The sequence below is a fragment of the Salvelinus fontinalis genome, chromosome 22 (genome assembly GCF_029448725.1).
Source record: "Salvelinus fontinalis isolate EN_2023a chromosome 22, ASM2944872v1, whole genome shotgun sequence".
Taxonomy (NCBI): domain Eukaryota; kingdom Metazoa; phylum Chordata; class Actinopteri; order Salmoniformes; family Salmonidae; genus Salvelinus; species Salvelinus fontinalis.
In genome coordinates, this window is record NC_074686.1 from 9333619 (window position 1) to 9361423 (window position 27805).

Consider the following 27805-nt stretch of genomic DNA (forward strand, 5'->3'; position numbering starts at 1 on the left):
AGATGTAGACACACACACAACATCCTTTCATTCAAACATGAAATAGGCCTAATGATGGCACATGATGATAACTGATATCAAAGCAACACATAATGCAGTCTCAAAATGGTTACCTGTGCTCTCCCCTGGAAAGTCTGCCCCAGGCTTCTCATCCTCTGCTGGTTTTGACATCCTGATATCTGCAGGGGAGAGAAGGAAGCAGGTTAAATATAACATGTTTCCAACTGACAAACGTCCCCAGCCCGCCCAGCATATATGGAGGGATGAGGAGGAGAGATTCACAGGGAGAAAAGCTCCCTCACCCTTTCTTCCCCTGCCCTCCATCTCCAATCTCCTTGGCTCGCACAGTGGCTTCCCAGCTTTATGAGTGTCACAGGAACATGTTCAATGTTATGCCGTAACGCATGTTATGCACACAAGGCTTGAGAGAGAGGCCACACACTATATTTCCATCAGGCTGGCTAAATGAACGCAAGTGAAATGGTTATGAAACCTGGCGGCACAGATCATGTCTTTTCAAATCTCCCCACCATAAATCCAACTAATCTATTTGTAATAAAGTCAGCGTTGGTAAAGGAATGTGATTTTCTGGAGGGGAAATTGCAGCATGAATAACACAGTCATATGTTTTTACAGAATCGTAAAAAATAAACAATTTCACGTCAAACATAAATGTGAAAGTGGTAATCAAGATTTCCAAATACATACTGTATAAATACATGCACAATACAAATTAGAATAATACATATTTCACATATTTGGAGATAAGAGGAAAACTGTAACCCATTTCATTTAGGCTAAGTCTATATTTTTGGGAATCTGTGTCAAAAACCTCGAGAATTTAATTGAATAACGTTAACGTTAGGCCTAGACAAATGATTACAACCGGTAAGTTTTCTACAATAGATTAGAAATTCAAATGTAAGTGAATTTATTTATGCACACGTTTTTGACAGAAATGTTTTATGCTCCAAATATAGCCTTTTTTTAATCAAAACTATTTTCATAATCTGTCTTGAATACTAATTTTAAAAAAAGGTTCATTTTGACCTACAATGAATGACACAAATCATGATGTATGATGGAGCTCATGCCATTTAACAAGCTAATAGGCTAAGCTATTTACATGCATGTCTTATACGATTTTGTAATAGTCTACAGTTCTTTTAATTGCAGTATATTACCTGCAATAATTATATTTCAAATAATAATACATTTTAGGCCTTATGAACCTGAGATGAACGTCGTGTCATGAAAAACAACTCCGACATTTTCCATTCGATGTGTTTACCTCTAATCTAAATATTCACATTTGAATAGATACACGTTTAGCCTAGCTGTTACGAAAGCCTAAAAACGTCACATTTTCAAACAATGATATAATTTAAGAGTTACCTGGGTTATCGACATTCGTGAGAAAATACAAATATCTATCGAAAGCTTTGGTTTTGGCGGTGTCCTTCCTACTATCAAGCTATGGTTGCATATTTGCGCGTGACTAATTGTGCATACCTGCAGATTTCCTCAAGAGCAATGATTATTTTCGCGCCATTTATTGTGCCAATCAATGTGCCTAAATAGTTTGCGAAAGGATAAAGTGAGCGCACTGTTTTATTACATTAGTGACCAACAAAGCCTACTTGAAGACGAGATCAAATAGACTGTCTACAGTAATAAGTGTAAATGCATATAAACGAAACTTTGAGAATCTTCCACCCACCCTTTCAGTCTCTATAGGTCTACCGTTTCTATGAGCTATTCTTGGATGCCCAATTTCTTCCACCCTCAATACTGACATCATGGTGAGGCACTGGTTTAGCTTTGTTACAATTCTAATGGCTCTAATTATAGACTAATAGGCCTATAATTATATGCAGCAAATGTTGAGCCTGCTTCCTCTGAGGGAAAACAGCCAAACTGCAAAGAATTCAAAATTTTCCAATAGCCTAGCATATATCTGATCTCTCTGGTTCCTCTCCATTGTTAACGTGAAAGACACGCAATTTATGGCAGTTGGGCAAATCTGAGATTTTTTTTTACTGACAACAACCAAAATCAATAAGTCAGTAGCCTACTTATCTTTGTTATTCCTCCCCTATGTGTAAGGGAAAGGTAGGCAATAGGTCCTACTGTATATGACTGCGTGTTAACAGCTCATTTACATTTTCGGGAAAGTGATCATAATCTTCGGACAAGCAAAACATAGTCCTAACTTGTGTCTTTCTGACCTTAATGTCAATCCCTGCCTCTGTCCTGTGATTCATTTTTATGGAATAGCCTACTACTTTACACACTTGACTATCCATCACTAGTCTTCATATTGCATTGCCTCCATCCCCAGAAAGAGAGAGGGTCTTATAGAATAACACAAAGACATGCAAATACAAACCGCCAAATACACACCGCCTAACAATGGTTATACACTAGAAGTAGCGGTAAAATGTTACCCTGGTAGGCTGTGCATGAGTTTATACTATACGCGCACGCACACACACACACGTTGGTCCTTCTCGGGAGAGATGGCCTGACATTTCATTACAACTATCACGGACAGAGCTCGTTTTGATGTACACTAATTAGCAACATTTAAATAGATAAACGTTTACCCTAGCTGTTATAAAAACCTACAAACGTCACATTTTCAAACATTGACATAATTCAAGAGTTACCTGGGTAATCGACATTCATGAGAAAATACAAATATATATCGGAAGATTTGGTTTGGCAGTGTCCTTCCTACTATCAAGCTATGGTTGCATATTTGCGCGTGGCTAATTGTGCATACCTGCAGATTTCCTCAAGAGCAATGATTCATTTCGAGCCATTTATTGGACCAATCAATGTGCCTATATAGTTTGCAAAATAATAAAGTGAACGCACTGTTTTATAACATTAGTGACCAACAAAGCCTACTTGAAGACAAGGTCAAATAGGTTGTCTACAGTAATAAGCCTCTATGCTTATGAGCGAAACTCTGAACATCTTACACCCACTTTTTCAGCAACCATAGGCTTACCATTTCAGTTAGCTATTTTTGGATGCCTAAATTCTTCCACCTTCAACACTGACACCATGGTGAGTCACTGGTTTAGCTTTGTTACAATTAGAATGGCTCTAATTATAGACTAATATGCCTATAATTATATGCCGCGAAAGTTGAGCCTGCTGCTCTGAGAGAAAACAATCAAACGGCAAAGAATTATAATAGCCTAGCCTAAAACGGATCTCTCTGGTTCCTCCCCATTGTTATTAACGTGAAAGACAGGCAATTTATGGCAATTATGGCAGGTGGGCAAATTGAGCCTGCTCTGAATTTTTTTTTACTGACAACAACCAAAATCAATAAGTCAGTAGCCTACTTATCTTTGTTATTCCTCCCCTATGTGTAAGGGAAAGGCAGGCAATAGGCCTACTGTATATGACTGCGTGTTAATTTAACAGCTCATTTACATTTTCGGGAAAGTGATCATAATCTTCGGACAAGCAAAACATAGTCCTAACTTGTGCCTTTCTGACCTTAATGTCAATCCCTGCCTCTGTCCTGTGATTCATTTTTATGGAATAGCCTACTACTTTACACACTTGACTATCCATCACTAGTCTTCATATTTCATTGCCTCCATCCCCAGAAAGAGAGAGGGTCTTATAGAATAACACAAAGACATGCAAATACACACCGCCTATCAATCGTTATACACTAGAAGTAGCGGTAAAATGTTACCCTGGTAGCCTGTGCATGAGCTTATACTATACGCGCGCAAGCGCGCGCACACACACACACGTTGGTCCTTCTCGGGAGCGATGACCTGACATTTCATTATGACCGGCAGAGCTCGTTTTGATGTTCACTAATTAGCAGTGCTTGTTACTGACGGCAACGCTAATTAACCCCCAAAGCCTCCACCCCATGAGAAACCATTAAATAGTAATGGGTACATGACGAAGAGCGGAGTACTTACCTGCGAATCAGACATTATTGTTCACCATAGCCACCATCTTACAGCAAGAAAGTCATTCTTCAGTACTGACCTTACTGCTTTTCCCCCTCTTTTTATTGTCTTTCTTTCCACATTCGCGCTTTCACGCAAGGCCTAAGATGTAGTAGATATGAAAATAGCTATAGCTGAGCCTGAATGGTACAATTAGAGAAATAATAAATCATAACTGTTAATATTAGGCCTCTTATGGTTCAGGGTTGAGCTCTGTTCTACATGCTAATATGTGAGTTTAAAGAGGTGGTGATGATGAACACTACCTTATCACCTCACTCTTAATCCTTCCTCCTCCCACTACGACTCTTTCACCGTCCCCCTCTACACCCCCATCCTCCTCTCGCCACATCCTGTAAACATATGTAGTGCATGAGCGAAGGAAAGAACACTAGAAAGAGAGGTGGATATTGGTAAAAATAAGAGTGGGAGGAGTGGAGTGGAGTGTGTGTGTGTGTGGTGTGGGGGGGGGGCATCGGGGCAATTTTTTGACCGTTTTTTTCATTCTCTTTGGCACATTTTCTTATGTAAGTGGTAGATTTTCAAAAGCCTAATTACAAAACACTGAACAGACAGCACGTGTAATACCCCCTGTCTTATGTTCACAACCATTGATCCTGCATTCATTTGGGTTTAAGACATCTTTCAGCCTGAGTCATTCATGCATAATACAAGTTTTTTCCGTGAAATACAAATTGCTCATAGGCTCACCATTTAGTCGTTTTAAATAACATTTATTCCAATAGCAAAAAATACAAGATACAACTCTCCTTTTTGAAGTGCTGAATGTAAAGAATAGTAGATGGTTAATATAATTTACATACAGTATTTGACTATAACTTGATATGCACCATTTTTTATAATTTGTATCCAATGGCAGGTTGTGAGCATGTTGAGAAATATGCCAGTCTTTCAGTTTCCTTATATAGTACTTATGTAGGACAATATATTTAAATTTTAATATTTTGCATATTTGTTAAAAATACAAAACAGAAATATCACATTTACATTAGTATTTACATTAGTTACTCAGTACTTTGTTGAAGCACCTTTGGCAGCGATTACAGCCTTGAGTCTTCTTGGGTATGACACTACAAGCTTGGCACACCTGTTTTTGGGGAGTTTCTCCAATTCTTCTCTGCAGATCCTCTCAAGCGCTGTCAGGTTGGATGGGGAGCGTTGCTGCACAGCTAATTTCAGGTCTCTCCAGATATGTTCGATCGGGTTCAAGTCCGGGCTCTGGCTGGGCCACTCACGGAGATTCAGAGACTTGTCCCGAAGCCACCCCTGTGTTGTCTTGGCTGTGTGCTTAGGGTAATTGTCTTGTCGGAAGGTGAACCTCAGCCCCCAGTCTGAGGTCCTGAGCGCTCTGGAGCAGGTTTTCATCGAGGATTTCTCTGTACTTTGCTCTGTTCATCTTTCCCTCAATCCTGACTAGTCTCCCAGTCCCTGCCACTGAAAAACATCACCACAGCATGATGCTGCCACCACCATGCTTCACCGTAGGGATGGTGCCAGATTTCCTCCAGACGTGACGCTTGGCATTCAGGCCAAAGAGTTCTTGTTTCTCATGGTCTGAGAGTCTTTAGGGGCGAACTCCAAGCGGGCTGTCATGTGCCTTTTACTGAGGAGTGGCTTCCGTCTGGCCACTCTACCATAAACGCCTGATTGGTGGAGTGCTGCAGAGATGGTTGTCCTTGTGGAAGGTTATTCTATCTCCATAGAGGAACTCTGCAGCTCTGTCAGAGTGACCATCGGGTTCTTGATCACCTCCCTGACCAAGGCCCTTCTCCCCCGATTGCTCAGTTTGGCCGGGGGGCCAGCTCTAGGAAGAGTCTTGGTGGTTCCAAACTTCTTCCATTTAAGAATGATAGATGCCACTGTGTTCTTGGGGACCTTCAATGCTGCAGACATTTTTTGGCACCCTTCCACAGATCTGTGCCTAGACACAATCCTGTCTCGGGGGCTCTACTTACAATTCCTTCGACCTTGTGACTTGTTTTTTTCTCTCTGACATGCACTGTCAACTGTGGGACCTTATATAGACAGGTGGGTGCCTTTCCAAGTCATGTCCAATCAATTGAATTTACCACAGGTGGACTCCAATATAGTTGTAGAAACATCTCAAGGATGATCAATGGAAACAGGATACACCTGAGCTCAATTTAGAGTCTTATAGCAAAGGGTCATTATACTTATGTAAATAATGTATTTCTGTTTTTTATTTTTAATACATTTAGAAATTTTTCTAAAAACCTGTTTTCGCTTTGTCATTATTGGGTATTGTGTGTAGAATGATGAGGAAAAACATGTATTTAATCAATTTTAGAATAAGGCTGTAACGTATCAAAATATGGAAAAAGTCAAGGGGTCTGAATGCTTTCCAAATGCACTGTATACATGATTTGGTTTTACCTTCCAACACAAATTGATGTCAAATTGATACAGTGTTCAGCAGTTATCAGCAGTTCTGGTCTCCGAATGAAGGCGTGGATTCATATCCCACTTCTGACACATGTTTCTGGCTACTGAGTGGTGCAGCAGTCTAAGGCACTGCATCTCAGTGCTAGAGGTGTCACTACAGACCCTGGTTCGATTCCAGGCTGTATCACAACCGGCTGTGATTGGGAGTCCCACAGGGCGGCGCACAATTGTCCCAGCATCATCCGGGTTAGGGTTTGGCCCGGGGTAGGCCGTCATTGTAAATAAGAATTTGTTCTAAACTGACTTGCCTGGTTAAATAAAGGTTAAATAAAATAACAAAATGATCAAACTATATACACTACTGGTCAAAAGTTTTAGAACACCTACTCATTCAAGGGTTTTTCTTTATTTTTTACTATTTTCTACATTGTAGAATAATAGTGAAGACATCAAAACTATGAAATAACACATATGGAATCATGTAGTAACCAAAAAAGTGTTAAACAAATCTAAATATATTTTATATTTGAGATTCTTCAAGTAGCCACCCTTTGCCTTGATGACAGCTTTCCACACTCTTGGCATTCTCTCAACCAGCTTCACGAGGTAGTCACATGGAAATCAGGTGTGCCTTCTTAAAAGTTAATTTGTGGAATTTCTTTCCTTAATGCGTTTGAGACAATCAGTTGTGCTGTGACAAGTTAGGGGGGTATACAGAAGATAGCCCTATTTGGTTAAATACCAAGTCCATATTATGACAAGAAGAAACGACAGTCCATCATTACTTTAAGACACAGGTGTCAAACTCATTCCACGGAGGGCCGAGTGTCTGCGGGTTTTCGCTCCACCCTTGTACTTGATTGATGAATTAACATCACTAATTAGTTAGGAACTCCCCACACCTGGTTGTCTAGGGCTTTATTGAAAGGAAAGACCAAAAACCTGCAGACACAAGGCCCTCCGTGGAATGAGTTTGACACCCCTGCTTTAAGACATGAAGGTCAGTCAGTATGGAAAAGTTCAAGAACTTTGAAAGTTTCTTCAAGTGCAGTCACAAAAACCATCAAGCACTATGATGAAACTGGCTCTCATGAGGACCGCCACAGGAATGGAAGACCCAGAGTTACCTCTGCTGCAGAGGATAAGTTCATTAAAGTTACCAGCCTCAGAAATTGGAGCCCAAATAAATGCTTCACAGAGTTCAAGTAACAGACACATCTCAACATCAACTGTTCAGAGGAGACTGTGTGAATCAGGCCTTCATGGTCGAATTGCTGCAAAGAAACCACTACTAAAGGACACCAATAAGAAGAAGAGACTTGCTTGGGCCAAGAAACACACGCAATGGACATTAGACCAGTGGAAATCTGTCCTTTGGCCTGGAGTCCAAATTGGAGATTTTTGGTTCCAACCGCCGTGTCTTTGTGAGACTCGGCGTGGGTGAACGGATGATCTCTGCATGTGTATTTCGCACCGGAAAGCATGGAGGAAGAGGTGTTATGGTGTGAGGGTGCTTTGCTGGTGACACTGTGTGAATTCAAGGCACACTTAACCAACATGGTTACCACATCATTCTGCAGAGATACGCCATCCCATCTGGTTTGGGCTTTGTGGGACTATCATTTGTTTTTCAACAGGACAATGACCCAACATACCTCCAGGCTGTGTAAGGGCTATTTTACCAAGAAGGAGAGTGATGGAGTGCTGCATCAGATGACCTGGCCTCCACAATCCCCACCTCAACCAAATTGAGATGGTTTGGGATGAGTCGGGCCGCAGAGTGAAGGAAAAGCAGCCAATAAGTGCTCATTATATGTGGGAACTCCTTCAAGACTGTTGGAAAAGCATTCCAGGTGAAGCTAGTTGAGAGAATGCCAAGAGTGAGCAAAGCTGTCATCAAGGCAAAGGGTGGCTATTTGAAGAATCTCAAATATAAAATATATTTTGATTTGTTTAACACTTGTGTTTTGTGTTATTTCATAGTCGTGATGTCTTCACTATTATTCTACAATGTTGAAAATCGTAAAAAAAGAAAGAAAGAAAAACCCTTGAATGAGTAGGTGTTCTAAAACTTTTGACCGGTAGTGTACGTTAACTAGCACTACATACTTTTGGTTCAGTAGGAATGAGTTTTGAGCAGAATGAGTAAGTGCTAGTTAACTGTATTGTAAACAAATTACAAGAAAATCAAAAGTAAAGTGAATATTGCATTTTGAAAAGCAGATACTTTTATTGAATATGTATACAAATTGAAAGAGTGATTTGGTGCAGTGAACAAGTTACTTTGTGAATTTGTTTCTTGTACTCAGTCAATTGAAAATGTGCTTCGAGTTTTGAAACATGAGATATTTTGATGATGTGTTTCGATTTTTGTGCTTAGAGTTGTGAAAATGTACCACGTACTTGTACAAACTGCAACAAAGTAATTGAAAAAAAGGGTATTAGGGTCAGTATCAAGTTCAATGTCTGAGGAGGAGGAGGAAGAAAGGAGAGGTGGTTTCAGAACGTACAGAGTGGGAGAAAGAAAGTGACAGGCTGGGCAGAAGAAGAGAGAACAGCAAGCCCAAAGACGAAAAGGAAAGAACGAGTGAACGACTGAAAGTGTCGCAGTTGGAAAGTGCTTGGGTGGATGACGGAAACTACTGGTCATACGAGGAGAAATATCCTTCTGCTCGCATTCACTCACCCCATGCCGCTCTTCTTTTCCAATTTCTTACTCTCACTTCTTCACAGTCGCCTATGTAGGCAGATACAGTACTTTCTTATCATTACATACTATGTGTAATTAAAATTTCGACAAGAAATTCAGTTTCGTTTGAGAATCAATTGGATCAGATTAACGTATTGAGGAAATTGCAGTAGCTAAATACCACCATATGGTGGCAGCAATAACCTGCTGATTCTGAGGGAGGTCACTGACTGCTGTAGGACACATCATATCACACTGTATTTTCTCATAACAGCAGCACATAAACTCTCACAATTCAACTACCTTAGATTACGTTTTATTACATAGACAGTATTGCCTGCTTCTGGCATGGTAAGAGCTTGGACAGTCTGTAACTCTTTGAAAATCACAAAACCACCAAAACACTGCTCACTGCTCAAAGTGTATGCTGTCAAGTATATAGTTTGAGTCCATTGCATCTCCACAACATTTATTTAAAAAGAGGAGATGGAAATACTGGAAGATGAAAGATATAAAACTGCTTTCACACACACACATTCACACAATCACCCCATCCACACAATACATGAAAATAGTCATGTAAAAAGTGTTTTTAACAGTCACCCCCCCCCACTTCACCCAACATCACCCCTCTGACCAGGGGTCCAATTTCCCCCTAGCCCATCCTTACCCCACCCAGCCCATCCCTATATACCTCAGCCAGCAGGCTGCGAGGGCCCCCAGTCTATCAGTGCTAATGGGAGTGAGGGGCCTCTCGGCAGATGATGTATCTGTCTTTGGGCGGCGCGGGACGCTGACCGGGGCCGAGGCGGGGGATGGGAGGGATGCTCAGGGTCACTGACAGGGAATTAGGAGGAGAGGGGGAGCGGATAGGAGGGAGGGTGGCTGAAGGGGTCTTGCTCCCCCTCGTTCACGCCTGTCTGGGGACCGTGACAGACGACGTGTGTGTTGTGTGTGGAGGGGGGCAGTGTGAGGGGGTTCAGGGGGCGACAGGGGGGCCGTTTTGGGGAGAGCGGAGGGTCCAGGCAGGCGTGTGGATGTCAAGAGGTCAGCCACATGGCCCCGACCAACAGCAAACACCCTATTCACCCCGCGCCTCCTGCCTCGCTCGGCCCTGGCCCCAACCCCACCATCTCTCGCTCTCTCTCTCTCTCACACACACACACACACACACACACACACACACACACACACACACACACACACACACACACACACACACACACACACACACACACACACACACACACACACACACACACACACACACACACACACACACACACACACACAGAGGAGTCATCTGGGGACCCTCCGTGGGGACCCTGTGGTCTATGGGGCTCACTGTGCTCTGCCCCCACAGGATCCAATGTTACTGCTGACTGCTATTCCCCATGTATGCGCTATCATTGTTCTACGGACCAATATATAACTATAGGATCTGTGTTCTAAGAATCCCAACTGTCAGAGTGATAGGTAAATCAGTGTAAAGGCTTACTGAATTGCATCTGAGCAGGCCCACTGAGGAGATGGAGAAAAAGACATGACCTTTGCATTATCCATTGACAAGAACCTATACTGCTACTGCTGCTAATGCACTGCCAAGCTGCCTCACACTGACACACAAGTTACCAATGTAACTCAGTACCTGATGCAAAGAGTTGCAGCGCTACCTGGTTACATGTTGACCTGGTTTACAGATATTGGAACGGAACAATGGCTGTTTTTACAGACGGGAGCTAAAGGTTTAAAAGTCGAACGCAGTCTCTTCTAAAGACATACGACCGACCGTACGGTCTTCACGGGGAGTTGTTAGGAGTCGATGACCACACTCGCACGCATTCAGCTATTTCTACCACTGCTTTTCACAACTTCACATGTAGACTGTTCTGGATGTTTTATATAAAAGAAAATACAAGTTATACATTTCTGTAAATAGATTAATCCCTGGAAAAATAGATATGAAAAAACAGTGCATTTCTGAGGATATACTACTTGACAAGGATTGATGCAGCGTTAGGCCACTTCTTTGTAGACTTAATAAGATTCATCGGAAAAGCTTGGATTGTAAAGCAACATTGAAAGCTGCTCATCTATCACTTTTCCCCCTCTCATTCTGCACCTATCACTGCTCTCCTCTACTCCTCTCTCTTTTTCATTATCTCTCTATCCGTCTATCTTTCCCTATACCGCATTCCTTATCTCCTTTCCTATTCGTCCCCGGTTCACAGAGCTACAGAGTGCAGCAGCACTGGTCAGCAGCGTTGGTCATGACATCACTGGTCAGCAGCGTTGGTCATGACATCACTGGTCAGCAGCGTTGGTCATGACATCACTGGTCAGCAGCGTTGGTCATGACATCACTGGACAGCAGCGTTGGTCATGACATCACTGGACAGTAGCGTTGGTCATGACATCACTGGTCAGCAGTGTTGGTCATGACATCACTGGACAGCAGCGTTGGTCATGACATCACTGGTCAGCAGCGTTGGTCATGACATCACTGGACAGCTCTGTGCTCCAATAGGACACATAGGCATGTTGCCAGGCAACAGCAGTGAAAGATCACTGTGTATGGCCTGTGTGTGTATGTGCCTGTGTGTGAGTGTGTGTGTAGAAGTGTGTAAGTGTGTGTTTCGGTGTGTGTTAATCATTAAGTATAAGTATGTTTTTCAATCCATTATCCCAACTCATTGATAAGCTTGAATAGGAAGAAAACATAACTCTGAATGAGGCAAAGGTTGTTTACACATTCTGAAACCATTGCAAGGTGTCTTCACATATTTGGATGGCTTTGAAAAAATCTTTAAGGACTGTGTCTTTCTTTTGCTTGTCTCTTACAGCAATGTTGAGTTTCTTTCAGAGTCTTTCAGTGGCTCTCAAGAGTGAGTGTGTGCAGGTAGGCAATTATTTGTGCAGATGTATGTGTCGTGTGTGTGTCGTGTGTGTGTGTGTGTGTGTGTGTGTGTGTGTGTGTGTGTGTGTGTGTGTGTGTGTGTGTGTGTGTGTGTGTGTGTGTGTGTGTGTGTGTGTGTGTGTGTGTGTGTGTGTGTGTGTGTGTGTGTGTGTGTGTGTGTGTGCGAATGCATCTCTCTGGAGTGTTTATTATATCCGATACAGTATCTCTTTCTCGCACCACATATTTCTAGGCCGATCGATCCCTCTGACTCCCAACAAGACAATAATCGCACCTCCCTCCCTCACTCCGTCTCCAACATTATTACTGACCTCCCCAGGGAGCGGGACGGAGGGATGAAGATAAACAAAGAAATGGAGGGAGAGGGGGGAGGAGAAGGGGAAATAGCCTCTGCATGTTACTTTCCTCCCTTCATCCTTTCATCCTTTCCTCCGTTGGGGTGGACGCCTGGACGCAAAAATGGAGGAAGAGGTGGAGAGAGGGAGGGAGGAAGGAAAGCTGGTGTTGGGACAGTGGCAGAGACAGAACGGAAAGAGAATGGAGAAAGGGTGATGACCAGAGTATTAGAGGGAGAGAGGGAGAGAGGGAGAGGAGGAGAGAGAGAGGGAGAAAGAGAGAGTGTAGGAGACTTGGGATAAAGGGATAAAGGGATCAATTCACAAGGATGGAGGGAAAGGACAGTAGTGGCACTAGTGCATTGGGCTTTTCCAATAAAAGGAGGAATGACAGAAGGAAGAGGGGGTGACAATGAGGGTAACAAAGACACAGTGCCTCTTCAGAATAGAGAGGGAACAGATAGGACTCAAGAGAATAAAATGACAAGATAGACAGGCCGACGGTCATACAGTCCAGAGAGAGAGGGAGAAAAAAAAATGTGGATGTGGCCAAAATGAAAGTGTAAAGGCTTCAGATATAAGAATGTCGAGCGACACTCTTGTCTTGAACAACAAGGGGCGATAAACATAGACATAGAATGACTTGAATGAATAGAATAGATTATATTTCTATGGACATAAACAGGGCTAAACTGCTGTGAATATCCATCAGCATCAAAAGTGTGATGAAAGCGCAGACAGACAGTCATTCGACATGACAGCGCCTCCTAACCAACAAAACAATGTGTTATGGTCTGCGGTAGATTGCTCGGTTTATAGGTCTATCGATTGTCCTAGACTTAAATTGGCTCTGAATTAAAGAGAAAGGTTATTTGACCTCTTTATCCCTCCAGTCTTTCTCTCTTCCTGTCCTGTTAAATATTCCCCCTTTCCCCGTCCTTCCTCCCTCCATCCATCGGCATATCCATCTCTCTCTCTCTCTCTCTCTCTCTCTCTCTCTCTCTCTCTCTCTCTCTCAGTGTAATACCTCTTTCCTCCCTTCAAACCTCTCACCCCCCCCTCTCTCTTTCCATTCACCCTTCCATTTATTTCAGCGTTTCACCTTTTCCTTTGGACCCACTTTTGCTCAGTTCCGTCTTCTGCTCTATCAATCTCTTTAAAATCACAGTGATGAATTATTGAGTCTATTTATTCAAACGCCATTAATTATATAACACGTGGTGTAAGTGGGCATGAAGAGCTGTGGAAAAACTGAGGGGAAAAGAAGAGTCTGAAAGAGAGAGAAAGAAAGAAGAAGGAGGTGGTTTGGGGTTGGGGAGGGGGCGGGGGGGGGGGGGGGGGGGTTAGGAAATTGGTCTGGCTAGCGGAACAGCTTTTCACCCCCCCTTCTCCCTTCCTTCCCCATTCTGCTTTGTATTCTGCGGAGATGACAGGGAGAAAGCTTTATTGCTCTGAGTTTGTATCGATCGGGGCCCCTCACAGGGGTTGCACTGACCCGCGCGCTTCGGAGGCACTTTCACAACGTCCACTGCCTCCACTCTGCACCCTCCTCCTCTTCCCCGCTCCCCCCTTTCGTTCCCTCACCCCTATCTCCTCTCTCTCTGGCTCGGCTCGCTGGGGGATTCAAATTTGCATCTTCCTGTTTTCAGAGATTAAGAGGCAGACCGCCCAGCTTTTTATTTACCTAACCGCACTCCAAACACAGCGCCCGAGTCACACACATAAACCCCAGAGGCCAGAGAATATAAATGTGAATGAAAACATGAGAATAAGTGTCCATATATTCACCCCCACTGGTCTTCCATATTCCCTCTGTTCCTCCTTTGTCATTCCCTCCTCTCATATTTTTGTTATTCTAGCAGTAAAAATGACCCTCAGCAAAAGCACAATATATATATATATATATATAGAAAAGTCTGTTCCAACACTGAATTAATATATTTTTTTACACGTGTGAAACAGATGCATATATTTATTATGAAAGCTGCTGGATTCGGCTCAGAAATCCCTGAGCTTGAAGCGTGACCGCTCACGGTAGGACTAGGGATAAGAGGGGCAGATTCAGAATTTGGGGATAACAGGGGAATCAAACGGGTGTACAACAAATTCCACGGCGAGTGCGATTCGACGATCGGGTCTCTTGCAACATCGCAGTGTGTCGCCCTTGGGCCTGTGATCCGCACCCACAATTCCCTGAGGCAGACTCTAGCCCGAGTTACGCAGACTACAGACAGAAGACTGCCTTGTCTTATAACACTGTCTTGTCGTTCAGTTAACAAACTCCATTTTGGGTTGGCGGGATGGCTGATTCTGAGGGCCATAGTTTCTTTTGTAGCTGCGACTGTTGCTGGCCACAGCCCCCCAGTCAAAAGTGTCTCTTATCTCTCTATTTTTACCTTCCCTCCATCCGACGGACCCTCTGATCATCTCATCACTACTTATTTCACTCACCAAATGACACACACAAAGGTCCTTCTCCTCTCTCAGATGGCGAACGTTGTGTTGCCATGTCCGCACTGTATGGTCGTCAAGCACGGCAATTGTCGCCAAGGACAAAAAACAACATGTTTGAATGAGCGTGAGTGTGTGTTGGCAAGGATTCGAGTTGGCCGAAAGTCCTATGGAAAATATATTGCTGTTCTTTGACCTGCTTTGTTCCGTTTGGTAAAATGCTCAAATTGGCCAATTGTTTAGAGAGCAGGCTTGTATACTTCTTAAGTTTTGACTACATTAATAATCACATAAGGTCAAATGCAAATGTATCAGACAAATAAAATCTGTTTGAATTATCAAACATAACACAAATTGATTAAATGACTTCTGCAGATTCAGGTTTTTACAGAGTAACCTAAAAAGCAGGATGTAGGATCTTAATTTGATCCCCCTGTTGCAGGAGAACTTTCCTGCAATGCAGGATATTTAAAACATGTAGTGTATTTTAGGTTTAAAAAGCCTTCTGAAGTTTGTCAATTCCACTTTGAAATTTCAGACTTGATTTTCCCTTACAAAAACATTGATCAACCCCTACAAAAATGTCCCTTAACTATAATCAACATAATAATTAACATTTCCTGTTGCTGCAGGATTATATTCCTGCGGTAGAGAACTGGCTCAAATTAAAATCCTACATCTGTAATGACTAGCACAATAGGAGATGATGTAGGAATAATCTAGCTAAATTCTCAGATGATCTAAACAATTACTACTTATAGCTTGACATTTTTATTTATTTTATAAGCATTATTATCAAGGCTTCAACACTTACAAGATATTAACCATTATACCTGCAGGGTAAGTAAGGTACTGTAAGATAAGGTAAATAAAGTGTTACCATGGTGTTTCAAGGATATCCATGTTTGTATTGTCATCTTTTCAGCTCATATCCCTAGAAATCCATTTTGTGAGGAATAGAAATTGTCAAAAGGGAACATAACTGTGTAAGAACATAGCAACCGCCCATTGGAGCAATCATACAATCATACAATTACTGATTGTACTGGTCAAAAATGTTTCCTTATATACTGGTAGTCTGTGTAACGCTGCAGCAATTGTGTGTGTAATTGTGTGTGTGTGTGTGTGTGTTCGTTTTTTGAATTAGTTGAAACCGCAGGGGAGACTATAACAATGATAACCTCGATGGAAAAAAGAAAAAATGATTACATATATAGGACGGAGGTTTGAACTTGTTACAAAACAACAGGGGCCACATACAATACAGGAGTATAGAGGTTTTGAGAGATCTGTGTGTGTGTGTGTGTGTGTGTGTGTGTGTGTGTGTGTGTGTGTGTGTGTGTGTGTGTGTGTGTGTGTGTGTGTGTGTGTGTGTGTGTGTGTGTGTGTGTGTGTGTGTGTGTGTGTGTGTGTGTCCTGTCCGTGTGCCGCGGCTCTAGGCATGCTGGTAGACTACATACTGGACCAGCACAGTGTCATGTTCATCTATGGGCAGTTAAACACAGCTGCAACGAGGCCCGAGTGGCTGGAGAGCCCTTCGTATCCCCGTCTGACCGCCATTTCACACCACTGACCAGTATAAATTGGATCAAGGTTCGTTCACATTGCAGACGGCAAAACAAGAGAAACAAAATGGCCGCAATGTCTCTCCACTGTGTCTCTCTGTTTCACTCAAGTTGTTGAAACGGAGTGAGAAGAAGCACAGATCATAACAGCTAGGGGAAAGAGAACAGGATGTGCTTTAATTCAAGGGGCAAAGGACTATGGGAAAAAATCTTAAAGCATATACTGCATTTGTATTGTTTACAGGAAGTACAACCTGTAAAAATACATGCACTGTAAAAATATATGTACTGTAAAATACATGTACTGTAAAAAATACATGTAAAAATACATTCAACTCTATAATGGTTCTTGAGGTAGTTATTTTTCGATTCATGCTTTTGTTGTAGTTTCATATGACATTTCTATAGACCTACTCTTGCTAAATATGCTGAAATGGTTGGCCTTGCGCATACATTTGTAACATTTTCACTTTGCACGTTCGTATGTTGTGTGCTCTAGTTTCTCTATGTTCTGTATACGTTGGCCTTGCATACCATGCCTAATGTATGTCTGGAATGTTCATAGCATTTCACCTTCTATTCATATGCCCGTTGCATGCTATTCATGCTATTCATTCCAGAGTTTGGTATGTGGTGTGCCGGATTACATTGCAGCCCAGTGTGAAGTCTCGTTCTTTTGAGATGATTTGAGGGGCTTTGCGTATAGACCATGTCATTAATTAAAGAGTGGCCTTGCCCCTACTGTATGAAGCTACCAAGGTAGTAATTATATTGCATGACCGGGCCCATGCTGTCAATGTATTAAGTGCATTTAGTTGGACTCATTGGAGTGTTTTCCATTCACAGTATCAGTTTTGTGTTTGTCAAGTTGGCAAAGAGCACATCAAGTATATCATTTTGTACAACTTTATTTATGATCATAAAAGTGAACTTTGACCATCAAACTCAAATATAAATAGGACCGTTTCTGGACAATGTTGATTATTCAAGGTAAAAAAAAAATGGGTGAATAAAACTAGAACACTTTCAGTGAATATGTGTGTACCTGACAGGCAAAAGTTGATTGAAGTGCACAATGTTGAGTGAAGTCCAACAGAAGTCTCAAAACACATGTTACTCACAGCAGAGTCCATTGGCACTTTGTAAAGTCACTTAACTGCCTAAACAGTCACGTAGCCTATTAACATGTTCCAGGCTTGATGTACGTGCAGAGTGAAGCATGACGGGGCCTTGGCCTAGCTTATATGAAGTGTGTGTGTTGTGTGTGTGTGTATCCAAGTGTATGTTTGTACTCACAAACACCACGTGTTCGCCATGTTTACATTCGTAGACGGGGCACGAGGGGTGATATCTCACGCCGATCGATGAACGAGGGAGCAGGGGTGGAGGAGGGAGGGGGAGAAAAATCGGTAAGGAAAGCAGGTTATCTCCTGTCATTAATGGAGGGATTCCCGGGCGAGGGGAGCGGGGAGGGGTGCGAAGGGGAAAGACCTGGATTCATTGAGAAAAACACAGACTGTTTGGCATCGGGAGAAAGCAGACAATTATCTGTATTGATTAAAGCCAGCCAGCCAGCAGAGTGAAGACGGAAAACTATGACTAGATCAATAGAGAGAGGTGGAGAGAGGGAGGGAGAGAGAGAGGGAGAGAGAGAGGGAGAGAGAGAGAGAGGGAGGGAGGGAGAGAGAGAGAGAGAGAGAGAGAGAGGGAATGAGGGGGAGATAGACAGGGCAAGGGAGTTGTAAACGGGAGGTTGAGAGTTTGAAAACAATTTAAAGTGCAACAGTTGTGGCGGCAGAGGGAGAAAAAGTTGAAATGGGAGCGAAAGAGGGGAGGGCCTGGGGGAAGCAGAGTGTCAGAGTTCATAAAACTGGCCTATTTCCACTCCTCGACTCCACCACTGTTGAGGTTAAATATCTCAGACTACGAGACCCATCCCAGCACAGCGAATCAGAGAGCAGTGAACTTAACACATTGAGGTATTTTTCTCGGGTAGTAAGAGAAAAAGAACATGGCAACGGCCCAGAGTGAGGGGTCAAGCTGATCCCTTAAGACATGGGTAGTTACACATGTAGCGTGATGTGCTACAGTACCCATAATGCTCTGACAACATATCCGGTTTTACCTTAGTAAAGATGAAGCTAAAATAATGGTGTCCCATCTGCTCAGAAGTAGGATCTTCTTACCAGTATGCAGTCACTGCCTACTGAGGACCCTAGAAACGAACCAAAAGGCTAAAAAAACACATGTCTACACTATCATAATAAAATACATATGAATAAACACATTGACAACGGAGTATGTGACCAAAATTAATCCTCTGCACACAAAATATTTAGCCCTCAGAAAGTAGTTCCTTTGAGCTGAGTTGATGTTCTATGGTTATAACTTAAATGGTTATGAGATGGACTGCTGAAAGTGGGAAAGGAGGCTGAGCACCAAAGCGGAGGGATACGGGTAGGGAGGGATGAAGGGAAGGAGGAAGAAAGCAGTAGCAGCTACAGGTGTATCGTTAGGCATGCCTAACATCACAAGTCCCCTCCCCTGGCCCTGGGGAATGAGCACCTTGGAAACGGTCGCTAAGGGAACAGACGAGCCTAAGAGCAGGTTGTGAGTGTGTGTGTGTGAGAGAGAGAGAGTGGGAGGGTTTGCTTTTGGGGGTGTTATCGAGGATGAAACTAAAAGACATAGACACCTCATAACCCATAAACTATATGTTAACACAAACAATATCTACTATATGTTAACACGAACAATATCTACTATATGTTAACACGAACAATATCTACTATATGTTAACACGAACAATATCTACTATATGTTAACACGAACAATATCTACTATATGTAAACACGAACAATATCTACTATATGTTAACACAAACAATATCTACTATATGTTAACACGAACAATATCTACTATATGTTAACACGAACAATATCTACTATATGTAAACACAAACAATATCTACTATATGTTAACACGAACAATATCTACTATATGTTAACACGAACAATATCTACTATATGTTAACACGAACAATATCTACTATATGTTAACACGAACAATATCTACTATATGTAAACACGAACAATATCTACTATATGTTAACACGAACAATATCTACTATATGTTAACACGAACAATATCTACTATATGTTAACACGAACAATATCTACTATATGTAAACACAAACAATATCTACTATATGTTAACACGAACAATATCTACTATATGTAAACACAAACAATATCTACAATATGTTAACACGAACAATATCTACTATATGTTAACACGAACAATATCTACTATATGTTAACACGAACAATATCTACTATATGTTAACACGAACAATATCTACTATATTGTCACGCCCTGGCCTTATTATTCTTTGTTTTCTTTATTATTTTAGTTAGGTCAGGGTGTGACATGGGGAATGTTTATGTTTTGTTGGTTTTGGGTGTTTATTTGGTAAAGGGGTTATGGGGTGTAGTAGATGGTTTTGTGTTGAGTGTATATGTCTAGAGTTGTCTATGTTGGTTAGTTATCTAGGAGAGTCTATGGTTACCTGAATGAGTTCCCAATTAGAGACAGCTGATTTCGGTTGTCTCTGATTGGGAGCCTTATTTAGGGTAGCCATGGGCTCTCATTGGTTGTGGGTAATTGTCTATGTCAGAACGTTTGTAGCCTGTATGTATGTGCACAACGTTTGTAGCTTCACGGTCGTTTTGTTGTTTTGTTATTTTGTATAGAGTTTTGTGTCGTGTTCATCTTCGTGGTGTTAATAAAAGAAGATGGCTTATTTTCCAACTGCTGCGTTTTGGTCCGTCAATCCGCCACACGATCGTGACAGAATTACCCACCATAGGACCAAGCGGCATGACCAGCGGCAACAGGAGAAATACAAGGATTCATGGACATGGGAGGAAATTTTAGACCGGGAGGTACCAGGAGAATATAACCGCCCCAAAGCTGAGCTGGAGGCAGCGAAAGCAGAGAGGCGGCGATATGAGGAGCTAGCTCGGAGACAGGAAAAGGAACCTACAAAGGATCTGGGCTACACTACGTGGGAGGAGATCGACAGGTGGGCGATCAACCCAGGGAGAGTGCCGGAGCCCGCCTGGGATTCTCTGGCGCAGTGCGAGGAGGGAAACCGGCGAATGGAGGCAGCACGACGAAGCGGTAGGAAGCCTGTGGGAAAACCCAAAAAAATTCTTTGGGGGGGGCTTAAAGGGAGAGTGGCGAAGTCAGGTAGGAAACCTGCGCCTACTCCCTGTAATTACCGTGGAGAGCGAGAGTACGGGCAGACACCGTGTTACGCAGTAGAGCGCACGGTGTCTCCTGTACGTGTGCATAGCCCGGTGCGGGTTATTCCACCTCCCCGCACTGGCAGGGCTAGATTGAGTATTGAGCCGGATGTCATGAAGCCGGCCCTACATATCTGGCCACCAGTGCGTCTCCTCGGGCCGGTTTACATGGCACCAGCCTTACGCATGGTGTCCCCGGTTCGCCTACATAGCCCGGTGCGGGTTATTCCACCTCCCCGTACTGGTCGGGCAACGGGGAGCATTCAACCAGGTAAGGTTGGTCAGGCTCAATGCTCAAGGGAGCCAATACGCCTGCACGGTCCGGTATTTCCGGCGCCACCTCCCCGCCCCAGTTCAGTGCCACCAGTGCCTACACCACGTAACAGGCTTCCAGTGTGTCTCCAGAGCCCTGTTCCTCCTCCACGCACTCGTCCTATGGTGCGTGTCTCCAGCCCGGTATCACCAATTCCGGCACCACGCACTAAGCCTCTTGTGCGTCTCCAGAGTCCTGTGCATCCTGTTGCTGCTCCCCGCATTAGCCCTGAGATGCGTGTCCCCAGTCCGGTACCACCAGTTCCGGCCCCACGCACTAGGCCTAATGTGCGTCCCCAGGGTCCAGTATGCCCTGTTCCTGCTCCCCGCACTAGCCCTGAGATGCGTGTCCCCAGCCCGGTGCCACCAGTCCCGGCACCACGCACCAGGCCTACAGTGCGCCTCAGCCGGCAGGAGTCTGCCGTCTGCACAGCATTGACTGAACTGCTCGTCTCCCCAGCGCCATCTGAGCCATCCGTCTCCCCAGCGCCATCTGAGCCATCCGTCTCCCCAGCGCCATCTGAGCCATCCGTCTGCAATGAGCCTGCAAAGCCGCCCGTCTGCCATGAGCCTGCAAAGCCGCCCGTCTGCCATGAGCCCACTGAGCCGTCCGCCAGACAGGAGCCGCTAGAGCCGCCAGCCAGACAGGAGCCGCTAGAGCCGTCCGTCAGACAGGATCTGCCAGAGCCGCCAACCAGACAGGATCTGCCAGAGCCGCCAACCAGACAGGATCTGCCAGAGCCGCCAACCAGACAGGAGCAGCCAGATCAGTCAGCCAGCCATGAGCAGCCAGATCCGTCAGCTAGCCATGAGCAGCCAGATCCGTCAGCTAGCCATGAGCAGCCAGATCCGTCAGCCAGCCATGAGCAGCCAGATCCGTCAGCCAGCCATGAGCAGCCAGATCCGTCAGCCAGCCATGAGCAGCCAGATCAGTTAGCCAGCCATGAGCAGCCAGATCCGTTAGCCAGCCATGAGCAGCCAGATCTGTCAGCCAGCCATGGGCCGTCCCTCAGTCCGGAGCTGCAGTCCCTCAGTCCGGAGCTGCAGTCCATCAGTCCGGAGCTGCCATTCCTCAGTCCGGAGCTGCCCCTTACCCTGGAGCTGCCCCTTCCCCTGGTGCTGCCCCTTACCCTGGTGCTGCCCCTTACCCTGGTGCTGCCCCTTACCCTGGTACTGCCCCTGACCCTGGTACTGTCCCTGACCCTAGTACTGCCCCTTACCCTGGTACTGGTCCTTAGTCCGGAGCTGTCCCTTAGTCCGGAACTCCCCCTTAATGCAATGGGGTTAATGTGGAGGGGGGTCGTTTGGAGGAAGCCTAGGAGGTGGTTAGGTACTGTGGTGACGTGGGGACTACGACCAGAGCCGGAGCCGCCACCGTGGAGGGGAGCCCACCCAGACCCTCCCCTAGACTGTGTATGGTGCGCCCGGAGTTCGCGCCTCAAGGGGGGGGTTATGTCACGCCCTGGCCTTATTATTCTTTGTTTTCTTTATTATTTTAGTTAGGTCAGGGTGTGACATGGGGAATGTTTATGTTTTGTTGGTTTTGGGTGTTTATTTGGTAAAGGGGTTATGGGGTGTAGTAGATGGTTTTGTGTTGAGTGTATATGTCTAGAGTTGTCTATGTTGGTTAGTTATCTAGGAGAGTCTATGGTTACCTGAATGAGTTCCCAATTAGAGACAGCTGATTTCGGTTGTCTCTGATTGGGAGCCTTATTTAGGGTAGCCATGGGCTCTCATTGGTTGTGGGTAATTGTCTATGTCAGAACGTTTGTAGCCTGTATGTATGTGCACAACGTTTGTAGCTTCACGGTCGTTTTGTTGTTTTGTTATTTTGTATAGAGTTTTGTGTCGTGTTCATCTTCGTGGTGTTAATAAAAGAAGATGGCTTATTTTCCAACTGCTGCGTTTTGGTCCGTCAATCCGCCACACGATCGTGACATATATGTTAACACAAACAATATCTACTATATGTTAACACGAACAATATCTACTATATGTAAACACAAACAATAACTAATATATGTTAACACAAACAATAACTACTATATGTTAACACAAACAATAACTACTATAAATTAACACACAACATAACTACTATATGTTAACACAAACAATAACTACTATTTTTTAACACAAACAATAACTACTATATGTAAACACAAACAATAACTACTATATGTTAACACAAACAATAACTACTATATGTTAACACGCAACATAACTACTATATGTTAACACGCAACATAACTACTATATGTTAACACAAACAAGAACTACTATATGTTAACACGCAACAAGAACTACTATATGTTAACACAAACAAGAACTACTATATGTTAACACAAACAATAACTACTATATGTTAACACAAACAATAACTACTATATGTTAACACAAACAATAACTACTATATGTTAACACGCAACATAACTACTATATGTAAACACACACAATAACTACTATATGTTAACACAAACAATAACTACTATATGTTAACACAAACAATAACTACTATATGTTAAAACTCAACATAACTACTATATGTTAACACAAACAATAACTACTATATGTAAACACAAACAATAACTACTATATGTAAACACAAACAATAACTACTATATGTAAACACAAACAATAACTACTATATGTAAACACAAACAATAACTACTATATGTTAACACGCAACATAACTACTATACGTTAACACAAACAATAACTACTGTATGTTAACACAAACAATAACTACTATATGTTAACACAAACAATAACTACTATATGTAAACACAAACAATAACTACTATATGTTAACACGCAACATAACTACTATATGTTAACACAAACAATACCTACTATATGTAAACACAAACAATAACTACTATATGTTAACACGCAACATAACTACTAGATGTTAACACAAACAATAACTACTATATGTTAACACAAACAATAACTACTATATGTTAACACAAACAATAACTACTATATGTTAACACAAACAATAACTACTATATGTTAACACGCAACATAACTACTATATGTTAACAAAAACAATAACTACTATATGCTAACACAAACAATAACTACTATATGTTAACACAAACAATAACTACTATATGTTAACACAAACAATAACTACTATATGTTACCACAAACAATAACTACTATATGCTAACACAAACAATAACTAGTATATGTTAACACTAACAATAACTACTATATGTAAACACTAACAATAACTACTATATGTAAACACAAACAATAACTACTATATGTTAACACGCAAAATAACTACTATATGTTAACACAAACAATAACTACTATATGCTAACACAAACAATAACTAGTATATGTTAACACAAACAATACCTACTATATGTCAACACAAACAATAACTACTATATGTTAACACGCAACATAACTACTATATGCTAACACAAACAATAACTACTATATGTTAACACAAACAATAACTACTATATATTAAAACTCAACATAACTACTATATGTTAACACGCACAATAAATACTATATGTTAACACACAACATAACTACTATATGTTAACACAAACAATAGCTACTATATATTAACACAAACAATAACTACTATATGTTAACACGCAACATAACTACTATATGTTAACACAAACAATAACTACTATATGTTAACACAAACAATACCTACTGTATGTTAACACAAACAATACCTACTGTATGTTAACATAAACAGTAATTATGATACGTTAACACGCACAATAAATACTATATGTTAACACACACAATAACTACTATATGTTAACACAAACAATTAATACTATATATTAAAACTCAACATAACTACTATATGTTAACACAAACAATAACTACTATATGTTAACACAAACAATAACTTCTAAATATTAAAACTCAACATAACTACTATATGGTAACACGCACAATAACTACTATATGTTAACACACACAATAACTACTATATGTTAACACAAACAATAACTACTATATATTAAAACTCAACATAACTACTATATGTTAACACAAACAATAACTACTATATGTTAACACAAACAATAACTTCTAAATATTAAAACTAAACATAACTACTATATGTTAACACACACAATAACTACTATATGGTAACACTCACAATAACTACTGTATGGTAACATGCACAATAACTACTATAAGTTAAAACAAAAAATAACTACTATATGTTAAAATGCACAATAACTACTATATGGTAACACTCACAATAACTACTGTATGTTAACACTTACAATAACTACTCTATGTTAACATGCACAATTACTACCATATGTTAACACAAACAATAACAATAACAATAACAATTAACACCCAACATAACTACTATATGTTAAAACTAACAATAACTACTATATGTTAAAACTAACAATAACTACTATACGTTAACACGCTGTCACGCCCTGACCATAGATATCTTTGTATGTTTCTATGTTTTGTTTGGTCAGGGTGTGATGTGGGTGGGCATGCTATGTTGTATGTCTAGTTTGTCTATTTCTGTGTTTGGCCTGGTGTGGTTCCCAATCAGAGGCAGCTGTCTATCATTGTCTCTGATTGGGAGCTATACTTAGGTAGCCTATTTTCCATTGTGTGTTGTGGGTGGTTGTTTTCTGTTTAGAGTATGTTCACCTGGCAGAACTGTTCGTTTATCGTGTTTGTTGTTTTGTTAGTATTCATTAAAAGTAATTATGAGTACTTACCACGCTGCACCTTGGTCTTCTCCTTCTCCTCGATACGACGATCGTTACAGAACCACCCACCAGAAAAGGACCAAGCAGCGTGGTAACCAGGAGCAGAGGGTTCTGGACTCCTGGACATGGGAGGAAATTTTGGACGGCAAAGGACCCTGGGCACAGCCGGGGGAGTATCGCCGTCTGAAAGAGGAGCTGGAGGCAGCTAGAGCGGAGCGGCGGCACTACGAGGAATTGGCGCAAGGTAACGGGCACGAGAGGCAGCCCCAGAATTTTTTTAGGGGGGGGGGGGGGGGCACATGGGTGGATTGGCGGACTCAGGTAGGAGACCTGAGCCAACTCCCCGTGCTTACCGTGGCGAGAGAGTGACTGGGCAGGCACCGTGTTATGCGGGGATGCGCACGATGTCCCCAGTGCGCACGCATAGCCCGGTGCGTTACATCGCCGCTCCTCGAATCGGCCGGGCTAGAGTGGGCATCGAGCCAGGAGGGATGATGCCGGCTCAGCGCATCTGGTCTCCTGTGCGTCTCCTTGGCCCGGGGTATACGGCACCAGCCCTACGCACGGTGTCTCCAGTTCGACAGCACAGCCCAGGGCGGCCTGTTCCAACTCCCCGCACTTGCCGGGCTACAGGGGGAATCCAGCCAGGACGAGTGGTGCTAGCTCTACGCTCGAGACCGCCAGTGCACCTCCATGGTCCAGTGCATCCGGTGCCTCGGCCAAGGATAAGGCCTCCTGCATGTCTCCCCAACCTGGTGAGTTCTGTGTCTGTGCTAAGCACTAACCCTTCTGCATGTCTCCCCAGCCTGGTGAGTCCTGTGCCTTCTCCCAGAGCCAGGCCTTCTGTGTGTCTCTCCAATCCAGTGATAATCCATGGCAAGAAGCCTCCAGTGATAATCCATGGCAAGACGCCTCCGGTGATAATCCATGGCATAAAGCGTTCAGTGGTAATCCATGGCAAGAAGCCTCCAGTGATAATCCATGGCACGAAGCTTCCAGTGATAATCCATGGCAAGAAGCCTCCAGTGATAATCCATGGCAAGAAGCCTCCAGTGATGATCCATGGCAAGAAGCCTCCAGTGACAATCCATGGCACGAAGCCTCCAGTGATGATCCATGGCACGAAGCCTCCAGTGATGATCCATGGCCCGAAGCCTCCAGCGTCGCTCTCTAGTCCGGAGCCTCCAGCGACGCCCTCTAGTCCGGAGCCTCCAGCGACGCCCTCTAGTCTGGAGCCTCCAGCGACGCCCTCTAGTCCGGAGCCTCCAGCGACGCCCTCCAGTCCGGTGCAGCCGGAGTCTCCCTCCAGTCCGGTGCAGCCGGAGTCTCCCTCCTGTCCGGAGCAGCCGGAGTCTCCCTCCTATCCGGAGCAGCTGGAGTCTCCCTCCAGTCAGGAGCAGCCCGAGTCTCCCTCCATTCAGGAGCAGCCGGAGTCTCCCGTCAGTCAGGAGCAGCCGGAACCGCCCGTCAGTCAGGAGCAGCCGGAGCCGCCCGTCAGTCAGGAACTGCCGGAGCCGCCCGTCAGTCAGGAGCTGCCGGGGCCGCCTGTCACTCTGGCGCTGCCGGAGTCTCCCATCTATTTGGGGCCCGCTGCAAGGGTCCCCAGTCCAAGGTCGGCGGTGAGGGTCGCCGCTCCAAAGACGCCACTTAAGCGGGCTAAGACTATGGTGGAGTGGGGTCCACGTCCCGCGCCAGAGCCGCCACCGCGGACAGATGCCCACCCAGACCCTCCCCTATAGGTTCAGGTTTTGCGGCCGGAGTCCGCACCTTTGGGGGGGGGGGGGGTTCTGTCACGCCCTGACCATAGATTGCTTTGTATGTTTCTATGTTTTGTTTGGTCAGGGTGTGATGTGGGTGGGCATTCTATGTTGTATGCCTAGGTTGTCTATTTCTGTGTTTGGCCTGGTGTGGTTCCCAATCAGAGGCAGCTGTCTATCGTTGTCTCTGATTGGGAGCTATACTTAGGTAGCCTATTTTCCATTGTGTGTTGTGGGTGGTTGTTTTCTGTTTAGTGTATGTTCACCTGGCAGAACTGTTCGTTTATCGTTTTTTTAGTATTCATTAAAAGTAATTATGAGTACTTACCACG

General features: G+C 43.4%; 1 protein-coding gene across 2 annotated transcripts in view; it reads right to left on the reverse strand.

Moving 5' to 3' along the window:
* Positions 1 to 27805, reverse strand: part of LOC129819727 (POU domain, class 2, transcription factor 2-like) — a 77236-nt gene that overhangs the window by 20129 nt on the left and 29302 nt on the right. For both annotated transcript variants that reach the window (XM_055876264.1, XM_055876265.1), the window contains exon 2: positions 114 to 179. In XM_055876264.1, the coding sequence (XP_055732239.1) occupies positions 114 to 179 (66 nt within the window). The remainder of the gene's footprint in view (positions 1 to 113; positions 180 to 27805) is intronic.